This window comes from Salvelinus namaycush, chromosome 9, assembly GCF_016432855.1.
Source record: "Salvelinus namaycush isolate Seneca chromosome 9, SaNama_1.0, whole genome shotgun sequence".
NCBI lineage: Eukaryota > Metazoa > Chordata > Actinopteri > Salmoniformes > Salmonidae > Salvelinus > Salvelinus namaycush.
In genome coordinates this window covers 9,883,721-9,909,072 of record NC_052315.1, presented here as the reverse complement: position 1 = coordinate 9,909,072, position 25,352 = coordinate 9,883,721, and the positions used below count along the sequence as shown (strand labels likewise).

The 25,352-nt window shown below is 44.8% G+C and overlaps 1 protein-coding gene across 7 annotated transcripts; it reads left to right on the top strand.

Annotated features, from left to right (window-relative positions):
* The first annotated feature begins 673 nt into the window (after window positions 1–673).
* On the top strand, window positions 674–25,352 carry LOC120053655 (single-stranded DNA-binding protein 3-like). Of its 7 annotated transcripts, none has more exons than XM_039000823.1 (17): window positions 674–832; window positions 1,775–1,847; window positions 2,007–2,068; window positions 2,327–2,411; window positions 9,972–10,061; window positions 12,418–12,492; window positions 16,090–16,152; window positions 16,299–16,430; window positions 17,352–17,419; window positions 17,509–17,557; window positions 21,301–21,336; window positions 21,498–21,552; window positions 21,731–21,795; window positions 22,375–22,453; window positions 22,963–22,991; window positions 23,233–23,334; window positions 23,951–25,352. In XM_039000823.1, exons 1-17 carry the CDS (start codon window positions 777–779, stop codon window positions 23,978–23,980), a joined length of 1,149 nt encoding a protein of 382 aa, XP_038856751.1. In that variant the 5' UTR covers window positions 674–776; the 3' UTR covers window positions 23,981–25,352. The 7 variants fall into 7 exon arrangements, 5 of the variants coding, with proteins under 5 accessions (XP_038856751.1, XP_038856750.1, XP_038856753.1 ...); XM_039000822.1 differs by having other exon boundaries at window positions 23,948–25,352; XR_005477528.1 differs by lacking the exon at window positions 22,963–22,991.

Sequence of the window (25,352 nt, the reverse complement as noted above, 5' to 3'; positions counted from 1 at the left end):
GCCACCCCTCATAGCCTGGTTCCTCCCTAGGTTCTGGGCTTTCTAGGGAGTTTTTCCTAGCCACCGTGCTTCTACACCTGCAGTGTTTGCTGTTTGGGGTTTTAGGCTGGTTTTCTGTACAGCACTTTGTGACATCAGCTGATATAAGAAGGGCTTTATAAATACATTTGATTGATAAAAAAACATAAATAACCTACTAAGGGGGAAAAAACCTTTGCATTTCACAATAGTCTATGACTGACATTTCAACCACAGAAATTATATATAATATGGGTTAACATTAGCAGAACCAGTTCGCCTAAAATGAAAATACACTAAACATGTTTTGTTTTGCTCATGTCCAATGGAAAAAGTATAATTTAGGCTCCAATAATCACCTACAATTTAATAAGTTGTCGTCATAGGAGGGCTGAAACTGGAGTACTTGTCTAGATGATACCGCTCAATGTTGAATATAGTGTGCCTTTTATTCTAACTTTGCATGATAATAAACGTTGGGATATGTAAAGTAGATGTCCTACTGTAACAACCACCTCCAATTGGCAACAGCAAAGCATGACATAACGTTAAGGCAGGGCTAAATGGAATTCCTGTACGCTCATTGGTGGAAATAGTTGCCAGTCAATGTAGCCCTATCCCCTTCTCCTTGACCAGGCTCGGTTGAGAAGTGCAGTAAGGAGTGCGAGAGAGGGTCGCGGCAGTGGCAGACTGATGGTCTGACAGATGAAATAGCGAAAATAAAGAAAGATAAGGCGGGCGTTCACCCTCACAAAATCATGTTCCCTAAAGGCAAAGGGTCCGCTGTGCCGTCGGATGGACAAGCACGGGAAAAGTAAGTTTTCAAACATATTTCTTACCTAATGCATATTATACCCCCCCCCCCTCGGCTTTGTGGTTTGCCGGACAGCGAATTTCCTCTTACCGAGGAGGATGGAATTGAATGAACCGCCTTGTCTGCTCGCCATTCGTTCCCGATTCTGACTTCGGCTTTATGCTCTTCCTTGGCCTCTTACTACACGTAAATGGGTGCTTTTATTTTCAATTAAGGGTCTGTAAACTATATCTATATATTTTGTTTATGGAAAAATGAATAGTTTAAACAAATGCACCGTCCAATTTGCTTTAGGTATTTTCTGTTACATTAATTGATTAAAATGTTGCTTCCCCCAATGTTTTGGTTACTACTTTGTTTGAGTTCGCCGCTACGAGCGTCGTATCCAACACTAATTTATCGACCTATAATTACGCGTTTTCTTCTTGGTTACAATGTTTCCGATTTGAAGTGTTTGGAAAGCCATCGTGCGAAAAGGCCATTTGGAGTCGGTGGTCCATGCAAACCGTCTGACTTAAAATTCAGGGGTGTATTCATCCTGCCGATTCTGTTTACAAAACGTTTCTTAAACGGAAACGAACGAAATGGGGCGGGACCTACAAAAAATGTGTCCAATAGAAACTCTCGTTTTACTTACAAAACGGAACTGCAACTGTTTGGACAAATTATTACACAACTGAACTGTCGATCATGTGCCTCAAAGTGCAAGGCATCTTAGTTGATTAGAGACTAACCACCCAACATCAATCAGGCCCTCAAGGACTGGAGTTGCCCACCCCTACATTAAGCCTACTAAATTTACCTCCATTTGTGTCTAGGCTAATTTGGCTGCCTTATAATAGAGTCAAATTAGGCTAATTTAGAGTAGACTCAAATGTAGTTCTAAAACACTTGCTTTTTATGCCATAATATTATTATTCAAACTGTTGTTTTTGTTGACAGGTTAGCTTTATACGTCTATGAATACTTGTTACACATAGGAGCACAGAAGTCCGCACAGACCTTTTTATCAGAGGTGAGTATCTTACTACTAACTGGATATCGGTCCTATCCATGTGACCATACTTCAATAACAAACTAATTCCCATTTTGAATCAATAAATGTCATTGTTTTTTTTTGTTAAAGTTGGCCCTATTGTTCATTCAAAATGTTTTTTATTCTCCCCTTTTCCAGATCCGATGGGAAAAGAACATCACACTCGGGGAACCCCCTGGGTTCCTACACTCTTGGTGGTGGTAAGTGTTCCGTATGTCAACCAGTGTGTCAATCAGAGGAGGCTGCTGAGAGGAGGATGGCTCATAATAATGGCTGGAATGGAGTCAATGGAATGGTATCAAATGTGGTTTTCATATGGTTGTTGCCATTCCATTATACTCCATTCCAGCCATTATTATGAGCCATCCTCCCATGAGCAGCCTCCACTGATGTCAATACACCATATTGTATCATGTACATTATTCCGTTGCTTCACAACCTGTGTGTCTTGTCCACAGTGTATTTTGGGACCTGTATTGTGCTGCACCAGAGAGAAGAGAGACGTGTGACCACTCCAGTGAAGCGAAGGCCTTCCATGATTACGTGAGTTCTGTTTCTCCTCATAAGACTTGCTGCTGCACATGTTGCTGGGGTTCTGCTGAAGAGCCTGGGCCCGTATTCATAAAGCGTCTGAGTGCTGATGTAGGATCAGGTCTCCCAGTCCATATAATCGTATTCATTATGATCTTAAAGGGAAATCTGATCCTAAATCAGCACTCCTACTCTGATACACTTTATGAATACAGGCCCTGGTTTCCTTTGAGCCTACATTAATGTAGAATGAGAGTGCACCCAGATGAGCGTAATTAAAAAAGAATCAGGAGTTGGAAAGCAAACTTATGCAACGAGTACATTCCTCTGCTGTGAGATCTAGACCTTCTATATAGACCCATCGTCCTTGTTACCCCTTGTACGGTTTCGATGCCTTGGGTAGTGGCGATAGAGAGACGTTTCTCTGCCTCTTTGTTTCTTGGGCCATACCTTCTAATCTTAATTTAATTGGCCTCCAGGTGTACTCTCCTGCATATATGGCTGGTGTGTTGCTGCTGCACTCCTCTGGGTAGTGTACGGAGTATGTCATAGCAGTAGGACAGGATGTTTCAGATCCGTGTATGTGTAGCTATTTATCAGGCTTTGTGGACTTCAGGTCTGTGTGACGTATCAGGTCTGTGTAGGTTATAGTTTGCCAGGGTGTCTCGGCAGCGTCCTATAGCTGTCCATCCAGCTGACATCTTGCCCTGTCATTGGCCCTGATGATGACCCTCCGACAGTATGGAGCTTAAAGGCTTCTGGGAAAATGGTGCTGATGTCAGCATGTCCTGAGTCAGACATGTCTGATCGGATGTGGACTCCCCCCTCCCTGTTTCTCTACCGTGCTGCAGCTCTCTCCCCGCCTCTCTCATCTCATCCCCCAGAGGAAAAATTCAGACCTGGGTGTTGTTCATTAGGGCTCCAAACGGAAGAAAAAAAAGACTGAAATAGGGAGGTATTACATGGGCCTGTCCAATAAGAAAGGCTCATTTTTATTTTCGGTTGCAAAGTGTTTTCTATTGCGTGCTCCAATGAACATGACCCTGCTCTGTTGGAGCCAGTCGCTGTTGAGCAATGTTCGTAAGCAGAGCTTGAACAAAATGGGTTCAGATTCTCAATTATCTCGAATGGTAGTGGCCAAGAGTTAAAATATATATATATTTTTTTAATAAGGATGAAATGGTCTCCATCTTGTGCTAGAACGTATTTTTTCCTGAACTTACAGGATGGTAGTAGCCTACTCCATTGGAACTCAAATTCATAGAGCTTGTAGTTTTTAGGATTTTTCCAAAACGCTTGTGGCCTGTCTCTAAACTTGGCTCTTGCATATTGACTATTTGCATATTGTGTCTTTTGCATGTTCAGAACACTATGCACTTGGGGAAATGGCTTTAGTCTCCCATCATCACTCCTATCTCATACTACTGCTGGTCAGGCTTCTCCAGGACAGGCAGTCAAACTAGGGAGCATCCAAGAAGTCTTCCTCTTTCTATTTCCTTCCCTTTTCACTAGGAACCAAAACGGCCGAACAGGAAGGGAATCACCAAGTTGTCCAATGAGAAACGCTTGTTTTCATTGCAAAACCTATTCTGTTGCAAAAACATTTAGCTATGATTTGCTACGGTGTGCACTAATGAGTACACCCTTCACTGATCTAAGAAGACAAGATAGGAGCCAGTATCATAGCAGAATCTCACTGAGGGATGTGCTTCACCTGTACAGTGCTGTAGGCCACAAAGACCAGCTCAGACAAAGGAAAAGATACAAGTAGGAGAGGAGGCCACTGTAGACTTGAGATCCACCCATTGTGGGTTTGACATCACAGGAAGGGGTTAAAGCGGGGATGTTGGGCCTTGTTCTTGCCAGAGAGGGTTGTCAAGGCAACAACAGCCCTCCTGATCTGGCAGGTGACCTGGGAGCCAGTAGGAGGGGGCACACAGCGGAGCCGCATCTGCCATTTCTTTCATTGGACCTAGTCTTTGTTATGCTAGCTAGCTAACAACCAAACATCTTTAGCGTTAGGCTAGTGCTAGCCAACAGAAATGGACAGCTTTTTGACACTGAGACATTTTGTGATTGTGAAGAAGAGCAGTAGGGTGCGCAAATGAATAGGCTTGTTTGGCTTTTGAATACATTTGTTGACATGTCAATGAAACTAGTCAACTGTGTTATGTCTGTGGCGGTATCGAGAGATGGGATCCCTGTGTATCGATGTTGGTTCTTCCTGTGTTCACCTTAGGCTAGTACATGGACAGTGGGAACAGTGCTCTGACTTTGTTTGCATGGGCCCAGACTTCCTTCTCTCCCCCCCCCCCCCCCCCAAAGGGCTTTATTGGCATGGGAAACATGTTTACATTTCCAAAGCAAGTGAAATAGACATTTAATAAAAGGGAAATAATCAGAAATGAACAGTAAACATTACTCACAAGTTTTTAAATAATATAGACATTTCAAATGTTATATTATTGGCTATGCATAGTGTTGTAACAAAGTGCTAATAGTTGAAGTACAAAAGGGAAAATAAATAAACTGATAAATATAGGTTGTATTTACAATGGTGGTTGTTCTTCACTGCTTTCCCTTTTCATGTGGCAACAGGTCACACATCTTGCTGCTGTGGTGGCACAATGTGGTATTTCACCTAATAGATATGGGCGTTTATCAAGATTGGATCTGTTTTCAAATTTGTTGTGTGTAATCTGAGGGAAATATGTCTCTAATATGGTCATACATTTGACAGGAGGTTAGGAAGTGCAGCTCGGGTTCCACTTCATATTGTGTGCACATAGGCAGACCTGTCTTCCAAGAGAAGACAGGCTATTGCAGCCTCTCTGAATATGCAAGGCTATGCTCACCGAGTCGGTATCTAGTAAAAGCTTTTCTTAATTTTGGGTCAGTCACAGTGGTCAGGTATTCTGCCACTGTGTACTCTCTGTTTAGGGCCAAATAACATTCCAGTTTGCTAATTTTTTTTGTTAATTACTTGACCCATTGGAAATAATTATCTTTTTGTTTTCTCAGAATTTGATTGGGTCTAATTTAGTTTTTTTGTGTGCTCTAGGGCAACAGTGTCTAGGTGGAATTTGTATTTGTGGTCCTGGCTGGGAGGTGGCTGGCGGGCGGGCTGGGCTATAGATGAGGGGTGGTGGCTGGCGGGCTGGGCTATAGATGAGGGGTGGTGGCTGGCGGGCTGGGCTATAGATGAGTGGAGGTGGCTGGTGGGCTGGGCTATAGATGAGGGGAGGTGGCTGGTGGGCTGGGCTATAGATGAGGGGAGGTGGCTGGCGGGCTGGGCTATAGATGAGGGGAGGTGGCTGGCGGGCTGGGCTATAGATGAGGGGTGGTGGCTGGCGGGCTGGGCTATAGATGAGGGGTGGTGGCTGGCGGGCTGGCCTGGGCTATAGATGAGGGGTGGTGGCTGGCGGGCTGGCCTGGGCTATAGATAAGGGGAGGTGGCTGGTGGGCTGGGCTATAGATGAGGGGTGGTGGCTGGCGGGCTGGGCTATAGATGAGGGGAGGTGGCTCGCGGGCTGGGCTATAGATGAGGGGTGGTGGCTGGCGGGCTGGGCTATAGATGAGGGGTGGTGGCTGGCGGGCTGGGCTATAGATGAGGGGTGGTGGCTGGCGGGCTGGGCTATAGATGAGGGGTGGTGGCTGGCGGGCTGGGCTATAGATGAGGGGTGGTGGCTGGCGGGCTGGGCTATAGATGAGGGGTGGTGGCTGGCCGGCTGGGCTATAGATGAGGGGTGGTGGCTGGCGGGCTGGGCTATAGATGAGGGGTGGTGGCTGGCGGGCTGGGCTATAGATGAGGGGTGGTGGCTGGCTGGCGGGCTGGGCTATAGATGAGGGGAGGTGATTGGCTGGCTGGGCTATAGATGAGGGGTGGTGGCTGGCGGGCTGGGCTATAGATGAGGGGAGGTGGCTGGCTGGGATGTAGATGGGGGTGGGGGGCCTGTAGATGGGGGAGCTGGCTGGCTGGGCTGCTAGCAGGCAGGGAAGCAGCGCTGCATCACGGCTCGTAAAGCGCAGACCCTCCCTCCTTCCTTCCCTGGCATATTCACGGTGGGTCTGACAGATGGTCTCCCGGGAACTCTGTTGCCATGGTGTCAGTCGCTGATTGATGGCTGTCAAGGAGCTAAGGGACAGATTGGAAAAGGGGAGGGGGGAGAGGCTACTAGCATATGCCCAGCGACCAAGGGAGGAGCAGAGGGAATACGGAAAAGGGGAGAGGGGGGGAGAGAGAGGGCAAGGGGAGAGAGAGGGGGGGCAAGGGGAGAGAGAGGGGGGGCAAGGGGAGAGAGAGGGGAAAGAGATGGAGAGAGGGGGCAAGGGGAGAGAGAGTGGGGGCAAGGGGAGAGAGAGTGGGGGCAAGGGGAGGATGGTTGAGTAGTAGAAGAGAGACAGAGTTCTCTTCTCTGGGTCCTACTGCAAGGCCTTTCAGTTTCAAGTTGTATTGTCAGGTGCAGGGAAATTCATTTCTGGCAACAAATCAGTAATCAATATCAGCAGGACAAATGTAGTACTATAAAGTAGAAACAAAACGAGAAATAGAAATAAGAAGAACACGATTAAGTAAGCTATGTACAGGGTCAGTGCCAATGCCATATTTCCAATGTGCAGGGATACTGGAGTGGTAGATATGTATAGGGGTAAGGTGACTAGTAGGGCTGGGGATTGCCAGGGACCTCACGATACATTGTTATCACAATACTTAAAGGCTGATACAAATTTCACGACTCTATATGTATTGTGAATTTATTGTGATTCGATGTTCCTAACATATTGCTCACTATATACGTCTGCTGCAGAGAGACGAGATAGCCATGAGAATGAATTTATTAGTCATGTAAATAAAAGTGCTGAAAACAATTTGGCTCCCTAATTAAAAAGATGGAGAACAAACTATGAAGGAAAAATACTGGAGTTTTGGTGCAGGTACAGCCAAGTAGCGCAAAAATTATATTGCGATATTGTATCTATATTGTCAAAAATAATTTTTTGATATGTAACTATCAATCCCCCCCCCCCCCCATCACTAGTGACTAGGCATCAGGATATACTGTATGATAACGGAGTAGCAGCAGCGTATATGATGATTGTATATGTGTGTGTAGACTCAGTGTGTGTCAGTGTGAGTGTACCTAGAGTCAGTGCAAAAATGAAAGGGTGAATGAAGATAGTCTGTGTAGCCATTTTGTTAGCTGTTTAGCAGTCTTATGGCTTGGGGATAGAAGCTGTTCATGAGCCTGTTGGTGTCAGACTTGTTGCTCTGGTACAGCTTGCTGTGCGGAAGCCGAGAGAACAGTCTATGGCTTGGGTGGCTGGAGTCTTTAACAATTTTCTGGGCCTTCCTTACACACCGCCTGATAGAGGTCCTGGATGGCAGGGAGCTCAGCCCCAGTGATGTACTGGGCTGTCTAGACCACCCTCTGTAGCGCCATGCAATCGAGGGGGGTGCAGTTGTCATACCAAGCAGTGATGCAGCCAGTCAAGATGCTCTCAATGGTGCAGCTGTAGAACCTTTTGAGGATTTGTGGGCCCATGCCAAATCTTTTCAACCTCCTGAGGGGGAAGAGACACTGTTGTGTCTTCTTCACTACTGTGTGCATGTGTGTGGATCATTTTAAGTACTTAGTGATTGGACACAGAGGAACTTCTCTCAACCCGTTCCACTACAGCCCTGTCGATGTGGATGGGGGCGTTTGTCTGTTTTTGTACAGCGAGCACAACAACAGTGGCTGGGGCCTAGCCTTTCCTAACCCCTCTTTAATGACTGTCTGAAACAAGGACAGCTTGGCCTAACTCTTAAACACACGCACTGACCCAGAGGCATGGATCTAGTCTGTCATAAATAAACCCTCCCCCCCCAGGGTCGGGCCCCCACCTGATCCCCACTCAGCTGCTCCCCTCCTCAGACCCCAAGGCAACAGAGTATGACATCTGCCCCTCCTGTACTAAAGTATCTGGTAGTCCTGGCCCTCCTCTCCCGCAGCAGAACAGAGTATGACATCTGCCCCCTCCTGTACTAAAGTATCTGGTAGTCCTGGCCCTCCTCTCCCGCAGCAGAACAGAGTATGACATCTGCCCCCTCCTGTACTAAAGTATCTGGTAGTCCTGGCCCTCCTCTCCCACAGCATGGGTCACATCCCAAATGGCACCCTGTTCTCTATATAGTAGTGCACTATATAGGGCAGTGGTCACCAACCCTTTCTGAGTCATAATTCAAGCTGAGAGCTATCTCTTAGATGAAAAACATGACGTATAAAACATAAGCCTAGAACATAACACAAGCTTACATGAAGATAAACACTGGTGTGTGATGGAAAAGGCCATGAAGGAGTAAAGTAGTACTGGACTTGGTTTTATGTAGTATAGATCAGAGTTTGGGTCAATTCCATTTCAATTCAGTCAGTTCTAGAAGGAAATTCAAATTCCAATTCAAATGTTTTCTCGTAGAGAGGCATTGGGGAGAATTGGAATTGCAGTTTACTTCCTGAATTGACTAAATTGAAATGGAATTGACCCCAGCCCTGGAATAGATATTGAGGAGAATTGTGACTTAGATTTAGAAGTTATCATTGTTAGAGAGGATTGTGAGTTGATCACACTATTCTATGACATTAATACTAGTCTCCTAAAGCGGTGTTTAGCTCTGTAGGCTCAATGCAGGAGTGCTAGTATTGAAGGATCTGAACATAACAATTGTTGTCTGTGTGTTCCAGTAACAGGCTGGCTTGGGCTCGGTGATGTCTGGTCCTGGCTGGCTCCCTCCGGCCTCACTTCTCTCCCTGCTGTGGTATTTCAAGGGCCCTGCAGGGCCCGGCCCAGATAGAATTAGGAAGGGGTGCAGTGAGTTGATATGCCAGGGACCATGAGTGTGTTGGCTATATCGACTCGTGATGTCTGAGTAGGTCTAGCGCTTTAGAGACTAGAGGGAGGTGTGTGAAGGATAGCTTAAGGGGGGGTGTGTGTGTGTGGCTTTATTTTCTCAAGGTGTGTGTGTGTGTTTTTAAGGTGTGTGTGTGAGTGCATGAATGCATGCAGGGGTACTGTATACCCTTACTCCCCTACTTAGGACAGCTCTAGGGTCTCAACCTCCAATCTATAGCCATGGATACCAGATACTAATGTCAGTCTGTCCTGTAGGCATTAGCCTCTGGTCAAACGCTCCTACTAAAGGAGAGAGAAAGTGTGTGACCAAAGCAAATGGTCCATTAGTGAATTATGTCCGTGGTCGAAACAGGAAATAGCCTAGCAGTGAGATCCTGCTGTGCCTGAGCACTTTGAAGTGAAGGAGTGAATCCCACAGATTCTTATCAAATCTACTGGGCCCCTGCTGGATCAGCATGTTTGGCTGTGCAATTAGATTCCCACTCTGTGAAACTTTTATGTGTATCTGTTGTTTAGCAATCCATCTATCTAATGGCTATGCTGTCTATGATTCCAGACATGTTGAATAACATATGTTGAAAGGTTTTATAACCCTACAAATTCATACATAGCAAACCAGTTAGATCTGTAACCCGTATTTCCGATGAAACCCCTCTAACTGGCGTTTTGTTTTGTTTACAGAGTGCTGCTGCAGCCCCCAGTCCTGTGATGGGGGGGATTCCCCCTGGAGAGGGGATGCCCGGTGGACCCATGCCCCCTGGATTCTTCCAGGTCACTGATTCCTACCACTCACACACCCCTCAATCTACACTCTATGGCAGGGGTAGGCGACTAGATTCAGCTGTGGGACGATTTATTTTAGCGAATGAAAAATAATTTGTACACTGCAAATTGACTACAACTATAGAAATATAGATTTTATTTGAAAATAACAATACATTTGAGGTACATTTTTAGAATTGTTTTTTTCCTGGTGATTTTGTCTTTTTTTTTTACCCAATAGAAACATTCTTATTACAATTTTTTTCTAAACAATGGCCCGCACGCCAGCTGTTGCTGACCCCTGCTCTATGGCAGTGGATCCCAATTCTTTCCTTTCCGAGGACCACCAGATCTCTTGGGGGAAATGTGTGGAGCACCTGAAGTACCCTCCCTGACCACAAGTGGTCCCAGGACCACTGGTTGGAGACCACTGCTTTAGTAGCTGAATCCTAATTTGAGATCCACAAGCAAGAAAAACTGACTTCAATTTCTGCCGAACTCCATTGATGTCAATAAAGCATCGCTAAGTTACTGTATGTGTGATTCTCAAGTAAAGAGTTTAGCCTGCATGAGCCACACTATTGTACAACTTTCCTCTCTCTCATCTGCTCGGCTGTCTCTCTGTTCTACCACCCTGCTGATGTGCTTTCCACATCTGTACCTGTTGTGTGGTGTGTCAATGACGCTCTGCTGTGGTCTGTAGTCTAGTCTCTGCTCTGCTGTGGTCTGTAGTCTCTGCTGTGGTCTGTAGCCTAGTCTCTGCTCTGCTGTGGTCTGTAGTCTCTGCTGTGGTCTGTAGCCTAGTCTCTGCTCTGCTGTGGTCTGTAGCCTAGTCTATGCTCTGCTGTGGTCTGTAGCCTAGTCTCTGCTGTGGTCTGTAGCCTAGTCTATGCTCTGCTGTGGTCTGTAGTCTAGTCTATGCTCTGCTATGGTCGATAGTCTCTGCTGTGGTCTGTAGCCTAGTCTATGCTCTGCTGTGGTTTGTAGTCTCTGCTGTGGTCTGTAGCCTAGTCTATGCTCTGCTGTGGTTTGTAGTCTCTGCTGTGGTCTGTAGCCTAGTCTATGCTCTGCTGTGGTCTGTAGTCTCTGCTGTGGTCTGTAGTCTCTGCTGTGGTCTGTAGCCTAGTCTATGCTCTGCTGTGGTCTGTAGTCTCTGCTGTGGTCTGTAGCCTAGTCTGTGGTCTGTAGTCTAGTTTCTGCTCTGCTGTGGTCTGTAGCCTAGTCTCTGCTCTGCTGTGGTCTGTAGTCTGGTTTCTGCTCTGCTGTGGTCTGTGGTCTGTAGCCTAGTCTCTGCTCTGCTGTGGTCTGTAGTCTAGTTTCTGCTCTGCTGTAGTCTGGTTTCTGCTCTGCTGTGGTCTGTAGCCTAGTCTCTGCTTTGCTGTGGTCTGTAGTCTCTGCTGTGGTTTGTAGTCTAGTCTCTGCTCTGCTGTTGTCTGTAGTCTAGTTTCTGCTCTGAGCCTGTGGTCTGTAGACTAGTCTCTGCTCTGAGCCTATGGCTGCGTCCACATGGTACCCTATTCTCTACATAGCATACTGCTCTGGTCAAAAGTAGGGAATAGTGTGCCGTTTGGGAAGCAGGCTGTGTTTTTAGTAGACATCAGAAAATCATTTGTCTGTCTACCCACTCAGTGTACTGTAGTGAAACCGGGAGGTGCAGTTGGACCTAAACCTTAATCGAGAAATCGAAAGGTGCTGTAACACCTGCCGTAAATCAATACCTCATGAAGATAAACTCTTGGCAGCATGAGGACAAACTCTTGGCAGCTTTCCCTCTAGTGAAAGTAAAACCATACACTTCTGTTTCTTCAAGTAGACTATGTAGGCATGTTGTCTATAGGATTTGTCCTAGATGTTTGTGTTTTGTAAACCAGAGAAGTAATTACATTATATGTAGCCCAACTCTGTGTGAGTGAAAGAGACATACACACGCACAGAGATCTCCCTTTATCAGAGTCATTTGAATATGTAAATGTTGTTAATTAAGCCACCCTGTTACCAGAAGCATTGGCCCACAGTGACAGTGTTTTGGGGCAGCAATGTAAAGCTAATTGCATAGGGCTTAATTAATGCTGTGGTAATTGGCAGAGGGGGAAATTGGCAGTGATGACAAGCTGGAGGCTGGCTGCTGTTCTGAATGGCAGGCATCACAGCATACATCCTCTCTCTATATATCTTCCTCTCTCTCTTGCACTCTCTTCTACTGTGGAGTGAATAATCAACAGATATACCGGGCAGCTTTTTGCATTTGCACACCAGCTTCTCACTCTCTCCTCTGCTCAGCTCAGTAACCCTCCTTTCTCTACCTCCCTCCCTCTGTGTCTGTCTTCCCCTCTCTCTGTCGCTCTCTGTCTTTGTGACGCCACAGGGTGCTCCTGGTCCCCAGGGCTCTCCTCACCCCCAGCCTCCTCTCCCTAACAGTATGATGGGACCACAAAGCCAGGTACTGCTGCTCTCCCCTCTAGATGTGTCCCAAATCACACCCTCATCTGTATATAGTGGACTACATTTGACCTGGGGCCCTGGTGAAAGGTAGTGCACTATATTTAGAATATGGTGTGATTTAAATTGGGACGCAGCCTCTGTCTCTCTGTTGGAGCTCTGTGTTTCTCTTTGTGCTTTCCTATTGGGAAGACTACTGTCTTTTTACCGCCATGGCTCCTCCATGCTATTTCTGTCTGTACGCTCTATGCTTCCACATCTGTCATTCGGCTTGGCGCTTTTGGTGGCAGCGCAGAAACATCTTTAAAACAAAGTGTGATATAGGAAACCATTATTGTAGATGTTATATCAAATTTTATTTGTCACATGCTCCGAATACAACAGGTAGACCTTACAGTGAAATGCTTACTTACAAGCCCTTAATATGGCTGCAATCCCGGAAACGGGATGATATGACAACAGCCAGTGAAAGTGCAGGGCGCCAAATTCAAAACAACAGAAATCTCATAATTAAAATTCCTCAGACATACATGTGTCTTATACCATTTTAAAGGTAATCTTGTTGTTAATCCCACCAAAGTGGCCGATTTCAAATATGCTTTTCAGCGAAAGCACTACAAACGATTGTTAGGTCACACCAAAACACAATAAGCACAGCCATTTTTCCAGCGAAAGATAGCAGTCACAAAAAGCACAATTAGAGAGAAAATTAATCACTAACCTTTGATCTTCATCAGATGACACGCATAGGACTTCATGTTACACAATACATGTATGTTTTGTTTGATAAAGTTAATATTTATATCAAAACATCTGAGTTTACATTGGCGCGTTACATTCACTAGTTCCAAAAACATCCAGTGATAGTGCAAAGCCACATCGTTTCAACAGAAATACTCATCATAAATGTAGATGATAATACAAGTTATACACATGGAATTATAGATATACCTCTCCTTAATGCAACCGCTGTGTCAGATTTCAAAAAAACTTTACGGAAAAAGTAAACCATCCAATAATCTGAGACGGAGCTCAGAACAATAGTCAAATCAACAGAAACCAGAAATTACATGATAAATATTCCCTTTGATGATCTTCATCAGAATGCACTCCCAGGAATCCCAGGTCCACAATAAATGCTTGATTTGTTCGATAATGTCCATTATTTATGTCCAATTAGCTACTTTGGTTAGCGCGTTTGGTAAACAATTCCAAAGTCACAAAGCGCGTTCACTAAAACGTGACGAAATGTCCAAAAGTTCCGTAACAGTCAGTAGAAACATATCAAATGATGTATTGAATCAATCTTTAGAATGTTGTTAAAATAAATCTTGAATAACGTTCCAACCGGAGAATTACATTGACTTCAGATGGGCGATGGAACGGAGCTGCCTCTCAAGTGAGTACGCGTGGTCAAAGACTGTTCACCTCATGGCAGTGGTGACTCATTCCTGTCTCCTTCACAGTAGAGTCATCAGACAAAGTTCAACAGACTGTTGACATCTAGTGGAAGCCGTAGGAAGTGAATACTCATTCATATCTCGCTGTGATTTCAATGGGATCTTGGTTGAAACTCGACCAGCCTCAAAATTTCCACTTCCTGTTTGGATTTTCTTCTCAGGTTTTTGCCTGCCATATGAGTTCTGTTATACTCACAGACATAATTCAAACAGTTTTAGAAACTTCAGAGTGTTTTCTATCCAATACCAATAATAATATGCATATATTAGTAACTGGGACTGAGGAGCAGGCCGTTTACTTTGGGCACCTTTCATCCAAGCTACTCAATACTGCCCCTGCAGCCATAAGAAGTTAACTAACAATGCTTTAAGAAGTTAAGAAGAAAAACGTGTTAAGTAAAAAAAATTATAAGTAGAAAATAAAAGTAACATAATTAACCTCTCTAACGTCCCACCTGACCAACATCCAGTGAAAGTGCAGGGCGCCAAATTCAAACAACAGAAATCTCATAATTAAAATTCCTCAAACATACATGTATTATACACCATTTTAAATGAAAACTTGTTGTTAATCCCACCACAGTGTCCGATTTCAAAAAGGCTTTATGACAAAAGCATACCATGCGATTATGTTAGGTCAGTACCTAGTCACAAAAAACAGCAATTTTTCCAGCCAAAGAGAGGAGTCACAAAAAGCAGAAATAGAGAAAATTAATCACTAACCTTTGATCTTCATCAGATGACACTCATAGGACTTCATGTTACACAATACATGTATGTTTTGTTCGATAAAGTTCATATTTATATCCAAAAATCCCAGTTTACATTGGCGCGTTATGTTCAGTAGTTCCAAAACATCCTGTGATTTTGCAGAGAGCCACATCAATTTACAGAAATACTCATAATAAACATTGCTAAAAGATACAACTGTTATGCATGGATATTTAGATCCACTTCTCCTTAATGCAACCGCTGTGTCAGATTTCAAAAAAACTTTACGGAAAAAGCACACCATGCAATAATCTGAGTACAGCGCTCAGACACATAATCAAGCCATACAGATATCCGCCATGTTGTGGAGTCAACAGAATCCAGAAATAGCATTATAAATATTCACTTACCTTTGATCTTCATCAGAATGCACTCCCAGGAATCCCAGTTCCACAATAAATGTTTGTTTTGTTCGATGAAGTCCATCATTTATGTCCAAATACCTCCTTTTTGTTAGCGCGTTTAGCCCAGTAATCCAAATTCATGAGGCGCGATCACTAGGTCCAGACGAAAAGTAAAAAGTTCCGTTACAGTCCGTAGAAACATGTCAAACGATGTATAGAATCAATCTTTAGGATGTTTTTAACATAAATCTTCAATAATGTTCCAACCGGAGAATTCCTTTGTCTTCAGAAATGCAATGGAACGCAAGCTAACTCTCACGTGAACGCGCGTGGTCAGCTCATGCCACTCTGGCAGACCTCTGACTCATTCAGCTCCCATTCCCCCCTCCTTCACAGTAGAAGCCTAAAACAAGGTTCTAAAGACTGTTGACATCTAGTGGAAGCCTTAGGAAGTGCAATATGACCCCATTTCCACTGTATCTTGGATAAGCAAAGAGTTGAAAAACTACAAACCTCAGATTTCCCACTTCCTGGTTGGATTTTTTCTCAGGTTTTTGCCTGCCATATGAGTTATGTTATACTCACAGACATCATTCAAACAGTTTTAGAAACTTCAGAGTGTTTTCTACTAATCTACTAATAATATGCATATCCTAGCATCTGGGCCTGAGTAGCAGGCAGTTTACTCTGGGCATGCTTTTCATCCGGATGTGAAAATACTGCCCCCTACCCCAAAGAAGTTTTAAACGGCAGCAGTAAAATAACAATAGCGAGGCTATATACAGGGTGTTACGGTACAGAGTCAATGTGGAGGCTATATACAGGGGGTACCGGTACAGAGTCAATGTGGAGGCTATATATAAGGGGTACCGATACAGAGTCGACATACACATGTTGTTATAGATATTACAAGTGAAGCAACTACCTCCCTTATGAATGGTTGCAATGGTTGTTTCTTCAGTATAATTGTGCTGATGTTGTGATGTAACACAAATGTAAATGAATTGTTGTTTGTGTTTGTAGTCTTTCATGAACCCACGATTCACCGCAGGCCCACGAGGCCCTCCTATCAGGATGGGCAACCAGGTAAACAAACTACAGTACCCAATATTCTCCACCAACATCACCATACAATACTGTCATCAGTCTACCTAGCACTACTACTGTCGTTTAACAAAGAGATTTACCTCCGTATGAGTTCTCCCTCCCTCTTTCCCCTGTCTGTCTTGTAGCCTCCTGGCCCTGGCCCCCATCTCATGCTCCAAACCATGGATCACACACGACCACAAGGCCATCCTAACTTGGGACCAATGCAGAGGATGAGTGGGCCTCGAGGCATGGGCCCTATGGGGCCCGGACCCCAGGTAGGCCACTACTATTCTGCTCCCATTATATCTAGTAATGTTACACACCCGTCTATAGGCAGCGGTTACATCAGACTGGTAATGTTACACACCCATCTATAGGCAGCCGTTACATCAGACTGGTAATGTTACACACCCGTCTATAGGCAGCCGTTACATCAGACTGGTAATGTTACACACCCGTCTATAGGCAGCCGTTACATCAGACTGGTAATGTTACACACCCGTCTATAGGCAGCCATTACATCAGACTGGTAATGTTACACACCCGTCTATAGGCAGCTGTTACATCAGACTGGTAATGTTACACACCCGTCTATAGGCAGCTGTTACATCAGACTGGTAATGTTACACACCCGTCTATAGGCAGCTGGTACATCAGACTGGTAATGTTACACACCCGTCTATAGGCAGCCCTTACATCAGACTGGTAATGTTACACACCCGTCTATAGGCAGCCGTTACATCAGACTGGTAATGTTACACACCAGTCTATAGGCAGCCCTTACATCAGACTGGAAATGTTACACACCCGTCTATAGGTAGCTGTTACATCAGACTGGTAATGTTACACACCCGTCTATAGGCAGCTGTTACATCAGACTGGTAATGTTACACACCCGTCTGTAGGCAGCCGTTACATCAGACTGGTAATGTTACACACCCGTCTGTAGGCAGCTGTTACATCAGACTAGTAATGTTACACACCCGTCTGTAGGCAGCCGTTACATCACCTGGTAATGTTACACACCCGTCTGTCGGCAGCCATTATCTCTAAGCAGTTTACAAAATGCCTGTAGTCTTTCAGACTAGCCCCCTGATTATTGAAACTGCCTGTCACCATCACCCATCCAGTCTGTCTCGGTTCTTGGCCTTGGTTCGGTCTGGTTATGGTAGTCTGATTCTTAGTTGTCGTTGCAGAACTTTGGCGGTGGGATGCGGCCTCCACACAACGCCATGGGCCCTGGGATGCCAGGAGTGAACATGATGTGAGCCTTGTCTCTATTACTCTCCTTTCACATGATGCATCTCCAGTGTGTGTTGTTTTCTAACTGGGGTTTCTCTCATCACAATGCAGGGGCCCAGGTGCTGGACGACCATGGCCCAATCCGAACAACGGCAACTCAGTGAGTCCAATTTCCCCTCTAGACACGGAGTATACAATACATTAGGAACACCTTCCTAATATTGAGTTGCATCCCCCTTTTGCCCTGAGAACATGCTCAATTTGTCGCTGCATGGACTCTACAAGGTGTCGACCGCGTTCCACGTGGATACTGGCTCGTGTTAAAAATCCTTATTTAACCTGTCTCCTCCCCTTCATCTACAGTCGTGGCCAAAAGTTTTGAGAATGTTTTGAGAATATTAATTTTCACAAGGTCTGCTGCCTCAGTTTGTATGATGGCAATTTGCATATACTCCAGAATGTTATGAAGAGTGATCAGATGAATTGCAATTAATTGCAAAGTCCCTATTTGCCATGCAAATGAACTGAATCCCCCAAAAACATTTCCACTACATTTTAGCCCTGCCACAATAGGACCAGCTGACATCATGTCAGTGATTCTCTCGTTAACACAGGTGTGAGTGTTGACGAGGACAAGGCTGGAGATCACTCTGTCATGCTGATTGAGTTCGAATACCAGACTGGAAGCTTCAAAAGGAGGGTGGTGTTCTTCCTCTCAACCATGGTTACCTGCAAGGAAACACGTGCCGTCATCATTGCTTTGCACAAAAAGGGCTTCACAGGCAAGGATATTGCTGCCAGTAGGATTGCACCTAAATCAACCATTTATCGGATCATCAAGAACTTCAAGGAGAGCGGTTCAATTGTTGTGAAGAAGGCTTCAGGGCGCCCAAGAAAGTCTGGCAAGCGCCAGGACCATATCCTAAAGTTGATTCAGCTGCGGGATCGGGGCACCACCAGTACAGAGCTTGCTCAGGAATGGCAGCAGGCAGGTGTGAGTGCATCTGCACGCATAGTGAGGCGAAGACCTTTGGAGGATGACCTGGTGTCAAGAAGGGCAGCAAAGAAGCCACTTCTCTCCAGGAAAAACATCAGAGAAAAGGTACAGGGATTGGACATGCAGAGGCCTGGGGTAAAGTCATTTTCTCTGATGAATCCCTTTCCGATTGTTTGGGGCATCTGGAAAAAAGCTTCTCCGGAGAAGACAAGGTGAGCGCTACCTTTAGTCCTGTGTCATGCCAACAGTAAAGCATCCTGAGACCATTCATGTGTGGGGTTACTTCTCAGCCAAGGGAGTGGGTTCACTCACAATTTTGCCTAAGAACACAGCCATGAACAAAGAATGATACCAACACATCCTCCGAGAGCAACTTCTCCCAACCATCTAGAGCAGTGACTAGACTACAGTTTGGTGAGGAACAATGCCTTTTCCAGCATGATGGAACACCTTGCCATAAGGCAAAAGTGATAACTAGGTGGCTCGGGGAACAAAACATAGATATTTTGGGTCCATGGCCAGGAAACTCCTCAGACCTTAATCCCATTGAGAACTTGTGGTCAATCATCAAGAGGCGGGTGGACAAACAAAAACCCACAAATTCTGACAAACTCCAAGCATTGATTATGCAAGAATGGGCTGCCATCCCAGAAGTTAATTGACAGCAAGGCAGGGTGGATTGCAGAGGTCTTGAAAAAGAAGGGTCAACACTGCAAATATTGACTCTTTGCATCAACTTCATGTAATTGTCAATAAAAGCCTTTGACACTTATGAAATGCTTGTAATTTTTCTTCAGTATTCCATAGTAACATCTGACAAAAATATGTAAAGACACTGAGGCAGCAAACTTTGTGGAAATTAATATTTGTGTCATTCTCAACTTTTGGCCACGACTGTACACTGATTTGAAGTGGATTTAACAAGTGACAGCAATAAGAGATCATAGCATATGCACTGCTCAAAAAAATAAAGGGAACACTTAAACAACACAATGTAACTCCAAGTCAATCACACTTCTGTGAAATCAAACTGTCCACTTAGGAAGCAACACTGATTGACAATAAATTTCACATGCTGTTGTGCAAATGGAATAGACAACAGGTGGAAATTATAGGCAATTAGCAAGACACCCCCAATAAAGGAGTGGTTCTGCAGGTGGTGACCACAGACCACTTCTCAGTTCCTATGCTTCCTGGCTGATGTTTTGGTCACTTTTGAATGCTGGCGGTGCTTTCACTCTCTAGTGGTAGCATGAGACGGAGTCTACAACCCACACAAGTGGCTCAGGTAGTGCAGCTCATCCAGGATGGCACATCAATGCGAACTGTGGCAAGAAGGTTTGCTGTGTCTGTCAGCGTAGTGTCCAGAGCATGGAGGCGCTACCAGGAGACAGGCCAGTACATCAGGAGACGTGGAGGAGGCCGTAGGAGGGCAACAACCCAGCAGCAGGACCGCTACCTCCGCCTTTGTGCAAGAAGGAGCAGGAGGAGCACTGCCAGAGCCCTGCAAAATGACCTCCAGCAGGCCACAAATGTGCATGTGTCTGCTCAAACAGTCAGAAACAGACTCCATGAGGGTGGTATGAGGGCCCGACGTCCACAGGTGGGGGTTGTGCTTACAGCCAAAACACTGTGCAGGACGTTTGGCATTTGCCAGAGAACACCAAGATTGGCAAATTCGCCACTGGCGCCCTGTGCTCTTCACAGATGAAAGCAGGTTCACACTGAGCACGTGACAGACGTGACAGAGTCTGGAGATGCCGTGGAGAACGTTCTGCTGCCTGCAACATCCTCCAGCATGACCGGTTTGGCGGTGGGTCAGTCATGGTGTGGGGTGGCATTTCTTTGGGGGGCCGCACAGCCCTCCATGGGCTTGCCAGAGGTAGCCTGACTGCCATTAGGTACCGAGATGAGATCCTCAGACCCCTTGTGAGACCATATGCTGGTGCGGTTGGCCCTGGGTTCCTCCCAATGCAAGACAATGCTAGACCTCATGTGGCTGGAGTGTGTCAGCAGTTCCTGCAAGAGGAAGGCATTGATGCTATGGACTGACCCGCCCGTTCCCCAGACCTGAATCCAATTGAGCACATCTGGGAAATCATGTCTCGCTCCATCCACCAACGCCACGTTGCACCACAGACTGTCCAGGAGTTGGCGGATGCTTTAGTCCAGGTCTGGGAGGAGATCCCTCAGGAGACCATCCGCCACCTCATCAGGGGCATGCCCAGGCGTTGTAGGGAGGTCATACAGGCACGTGGAGGCCACACACACTACTGAGCCTCATTTGGACTTGTTTTAAGGACATTACATCAAAGTTGGATCAGCCTGTAGTGTGGTTTTCCACTTTAATTTTGAGTGTGACTCCAAATCCAGACCTCCATGGGTTGATAAATTTGATTTCCATTGATCATTTTTGTGTGATTTTGTTGTCAGCACATTCAACTATGTAAAGAAAAAAGTATTTAATAAGAATAGTTCATTCATTCAGATCTAGGATGTGTTATTTTAGTGTTCCCTTTATTTTTTTGAGCAGTGTATATATATTATACACACCATGACGTTGTCTGTTCAGATTGCAGCAGTCTGTGTCTGTCCTCTCAGTAAGAGCTCTGGAGATCTAATGCATTACCAAGTTCCCCAGTCCTGGATGTAATTGTTGTATTATATATCCCAGGCTACATCCTAAATGGCATCCTATTCGCTTTTATAGCACCTTACACAACCCATAAGGCCTCTGTTAAAAGAAGTGCACAATATAGGGAATAGGATGCGGGACACCCCCAGCTTCCATGTAAGCTAGATACTGATGAGGCTGCGATGCTAAAATGATGAATGATGCCATTTTTGAGAGGTGAACACCGATTAGATTCCCTGTTCCTGTAATGGTTCTGTTGTGGTTGTTTCAGATGCCTTACTCATCACCTTCTCCTGGAGCGTATGGGGTAAGTACACTCTCTGACGATCTCTCACACACACACTTCAGTCAGATACCAGTATATTATTGTTTTCGTGTTTGTAGAATTTGACCTGGTACAGATACATTGCTGGAGTTGTGATTCACTGTTTAATTATACATGGGTTGTGTTCTTCTGACACTCTAAAGGGGGGTTCTGGTGGAGGGGGACCCACTGGAACACCCGTTATGCCCAGCCCTGCAGGTAGGTATCCCATAGTCCACCTTGGGGAATAGGAATTAATGTAAAAATGTTTTGACAAATAACCGTCATCTTCAATGAGTGTGTTTGCCATCTTGACTGTTCTCATTGCCCGAAGTACACTTGTTTATTGATTATCAGAATAATAATCGAGATTGATTGCTTATCAACCACTTTTCAGACTCTAACAACTCTGGGGACAACCTCTACACTATGATCAACACTGGACCTGGCAACCGATCAAATGTGAGTCTCCTTCTCATACCAGCCCTCTCCTCAAATCTGTTGTAGTCGTCACTTTGTTTCATGTTTCTTCATCGCCAGATAATGTTTCTTATAATCGTATCTTAAAAGTTAACTAGTCCTCCATAATGAAACTGTTCTTCATCCCAAATGGCACCCTATTCCCTATATAGTGCACTATGGGCCCTGGACAAAATAACTGTTATATAGGGTGCCTTTTGGGACCCTATATAACTCTGTTGGGACATACCCTGTTTCTACCTGGCTTACTGTGTTGGGACATACCCTGTTTCTACCTGGCCTACTGTGTTGGGACATACCCTGTTTCTACCTGGCCTACTGTGTTGGGACATACCCTGTTTCTACCTGGCCTACTGTGTTGGGACATACCCTGTTTCTACCTGGCCTACTGTGTTGGGACATACCCTGTTTCTACCTGGCCTACTGTGTTGGGACATACCCTGTTTCTACCTGGCCTACTGTGTTGGGACATACCCTGTTTCTACCTGGCCTAGTCTGTTGTGATAGTGGTGCCTGTCCTGTTGACATGTGTAGTAAGGCAGTGCTTGTCTCCCGTTACAGTTCCCTATGGGCCCTGGCTCTGACGGACCCCTGGGGGCCATGGCAGGCATGGAACCACACCACATGAATGGATCGCTAGGTAAAGCACTGTGCTCTACTCTGCCAGTGGTTACCGTACAACATAGAGTCCTCAAGTGCCAATTGGAGTTGTGTTCAGTTTAGAACAGTATTGACTAACCAGTGCATGACTAGTTGGGAGTAGTTGCTCACTCAGACAATCTGAACGTAGGCTCCCTCAATGGTGGTGTCTCAAATGACACCCTAATCCCCATATAGTGCACTACTTTTGACCAGGGCCCATAGGGTTCTGGTGAAAAGTAGTGCACTATATAGGGAATGGGGTTCCATTTGGGACTCAGAGTACAGTGCCGTAGACCAACCAGTAATGTGACACAAGGAGACATATTCTCAGCAATAGTGCCAGGCTTTAACATAAGTATATCTTTAGCATAAATATATCTTTAGCATAAATATGGCCAAAGATGCAGTGAATGGTCCGTCAAGGGGACATGTTGCATTATTAGTTCAGTAAAGAATCGTAACGTTTTAATTTCAGTGTTCATGAACTATAAACATTAATTTTTTTAGGCTCTGGTGATATGGACGGACTCAACAAGGTGAATACTATAACATGGCTATACATATAGATTACTAGCAAAACATGACAAATTGTGCAATACGTTTTCTATTGAACTTCTGGGCCCAGGCTAAACAAGATCTATTGTCTCCTATAGCCTGGGCCCAGACCTTTTTCTGCTCTTGCCAACTCCAGCGCTGTCAATGTCAAGAGGGACAATGACGACACTTAGACTACTTGTTGTTTCCTATTTACTTAATCTCTTTCCTGCCTCCTCGCAGAACTCTCCAAACCATCTAAGTGGCATTAGTAACCCTCCTGGAACCCCGAGGGACGGTGACGAGTTGGGTGGGAACTTCCTGCACTCCTTTCAGAGTGAGAATGTAAGTCCCCTTCTCACCATACAATATAAATACGTTTTAATGTTTTTTAGTGTAGGAGAGGATCAAATGTAGTGTAGGAGAGGATAAAATTATAAGTGTTGAAGAAAACGTTTTTAAAATGATTGTTTCCTGTTGAACAAGATCAGGTAGTCACTCCATGTTTCAGTCAGTTTTCTTCCAATTGGTGCCTAGTGAACACAACCCAGCTGAGGTCACTGTGTTGCCAGTAACTATAAGTAGTGCCTATATGGCAGTATTGACTCCACAGTAAAGCTACAGTCATGGCACTTTGACACTCAAGGGAAGCCACGGTGACAGCATCATTGACTCTACAGTAAAGCTACACTCAAAGGAAGCCACGGTGACAGCATCATTGACTCCACAGTAAAGCTACACTCAAGGGAAGCCACGGTGACAGCATCATTGACTCTACAGTGGCAGTGTAGTGTGGGGGCACTGGGCAGTTGCCAAATACGTTTTTTTGGGCTAGAGTGAGGAAGTGCATTTCCTGTCTACGGTTGCAGTATGTGTTCTATTGTTTGTTGTTGTGTGTGTGTCATGCCATTAGCGTAAGCTCTCCTGATTTTAACTCTTTGTCGTCTGTGCCCCTCAGCAGTACTCCCCTACCATGACGATGAGTGTGTGAACTCCCCCTCAATTTGCCATCACTCAGAGGATCCGAGCTCATAACAGGACATGGCCAAAACGCATCAGCACAGAACCATGGACAGGCGCCATTTTGGTTCCACGCAATTCCAGAATGCTGATATGCGAATTTTCAAAATGGCGACTTCTTGCGTCTCTTCGTTCCAAATGAAGGACAGTTCTTCATTCATCAACACCCCAAGTGTGACGAAACCAGCTACTGAAACTACTGCATACATGACAATTTTTTTTAAATGATTTGCAGAAATGATTATTCCCCCCCCCCCCCCCCCTGCCCAGCAAAGAAAATGGTCAAAGTTGACCTCTTATGATTTTATTATTGCTTTGTGGTGCAAGATGTTCTGTCCAGGTTTCAACTTATAGCCACCTAAAACACTGATGTGCATTAAGCATTGTGAACTAGGAAAAACTCTCAATTACATTTTTTGTTTTCATATTTCAGGTCCTGCATTCAGCCACCCAGTGTGTCACAAAACGAGTCTGAAAACAGGCGTCTGAATCTGCCTTTAACTCTGTGACAACTCCTTTAAATGACTTTGTCCCGATGTACTATTTATCCATATTTTAAGGGGAAGTGATGTGATCGAACTGGGCCTTTTTAACAGTTTAAGTGCTCAGTGGGTTTTTAAAAAGTGAAATTGGATCCCAGTCAATGTGTCGACAAAATCTCATCGATAGGGAATGTTTTGTGGGTTATGTTTTTGTCGATGAGGAGAGCAATCTTATTCTGCACTGGTTTTATTCAGCTTTTTATTTAAACAGTCTCAGTGCTGTTCTTGTTCTCTGTCAAGGGGGAAAGCAAACTTGGGCTAAACCGTGGGTTTGGAAACAACAGAGGTGCATGAACGCTGAGATCTGTGTACAACATACTACCTAGCGCTGCTCCTGTCCACATGTGATGTGTGTTTAACCTCTTCCCTGCCTGTGCTTAACACTCTGTCCTTTTTCTCAACATCGTTGTAGCCGTGGTTTCCTACTGTTCCATCTCGATGATGTGACGATGAAAGAGTTAAACCCATTGTAACCTGAGATGCATATTGGTAGTTGATAGATTTTTCCCTCCGTGTATTTTTTGTTTGTTATTTTTTTGTCATCTTATTGCTGTTTTTTTTTATATTTTGATACCAATTTGACTATGTATATTGACCCAGTTATTTTGAAATTAGTCCAACGCTTTCTGAACCATAAACTTAGCGGCAGTCTTGTAAATGTGATAAAAGGTTTATTTCATTTTCTGTGAATATTAATTAAGCGTTATACACCTCTGTCCCAGGTTGCCTTTATTTACTGGTATTTTCTTTATTTCAAATTGAGGAAAGAATGCTTGTTAATATAATTTTACAATGACTTAA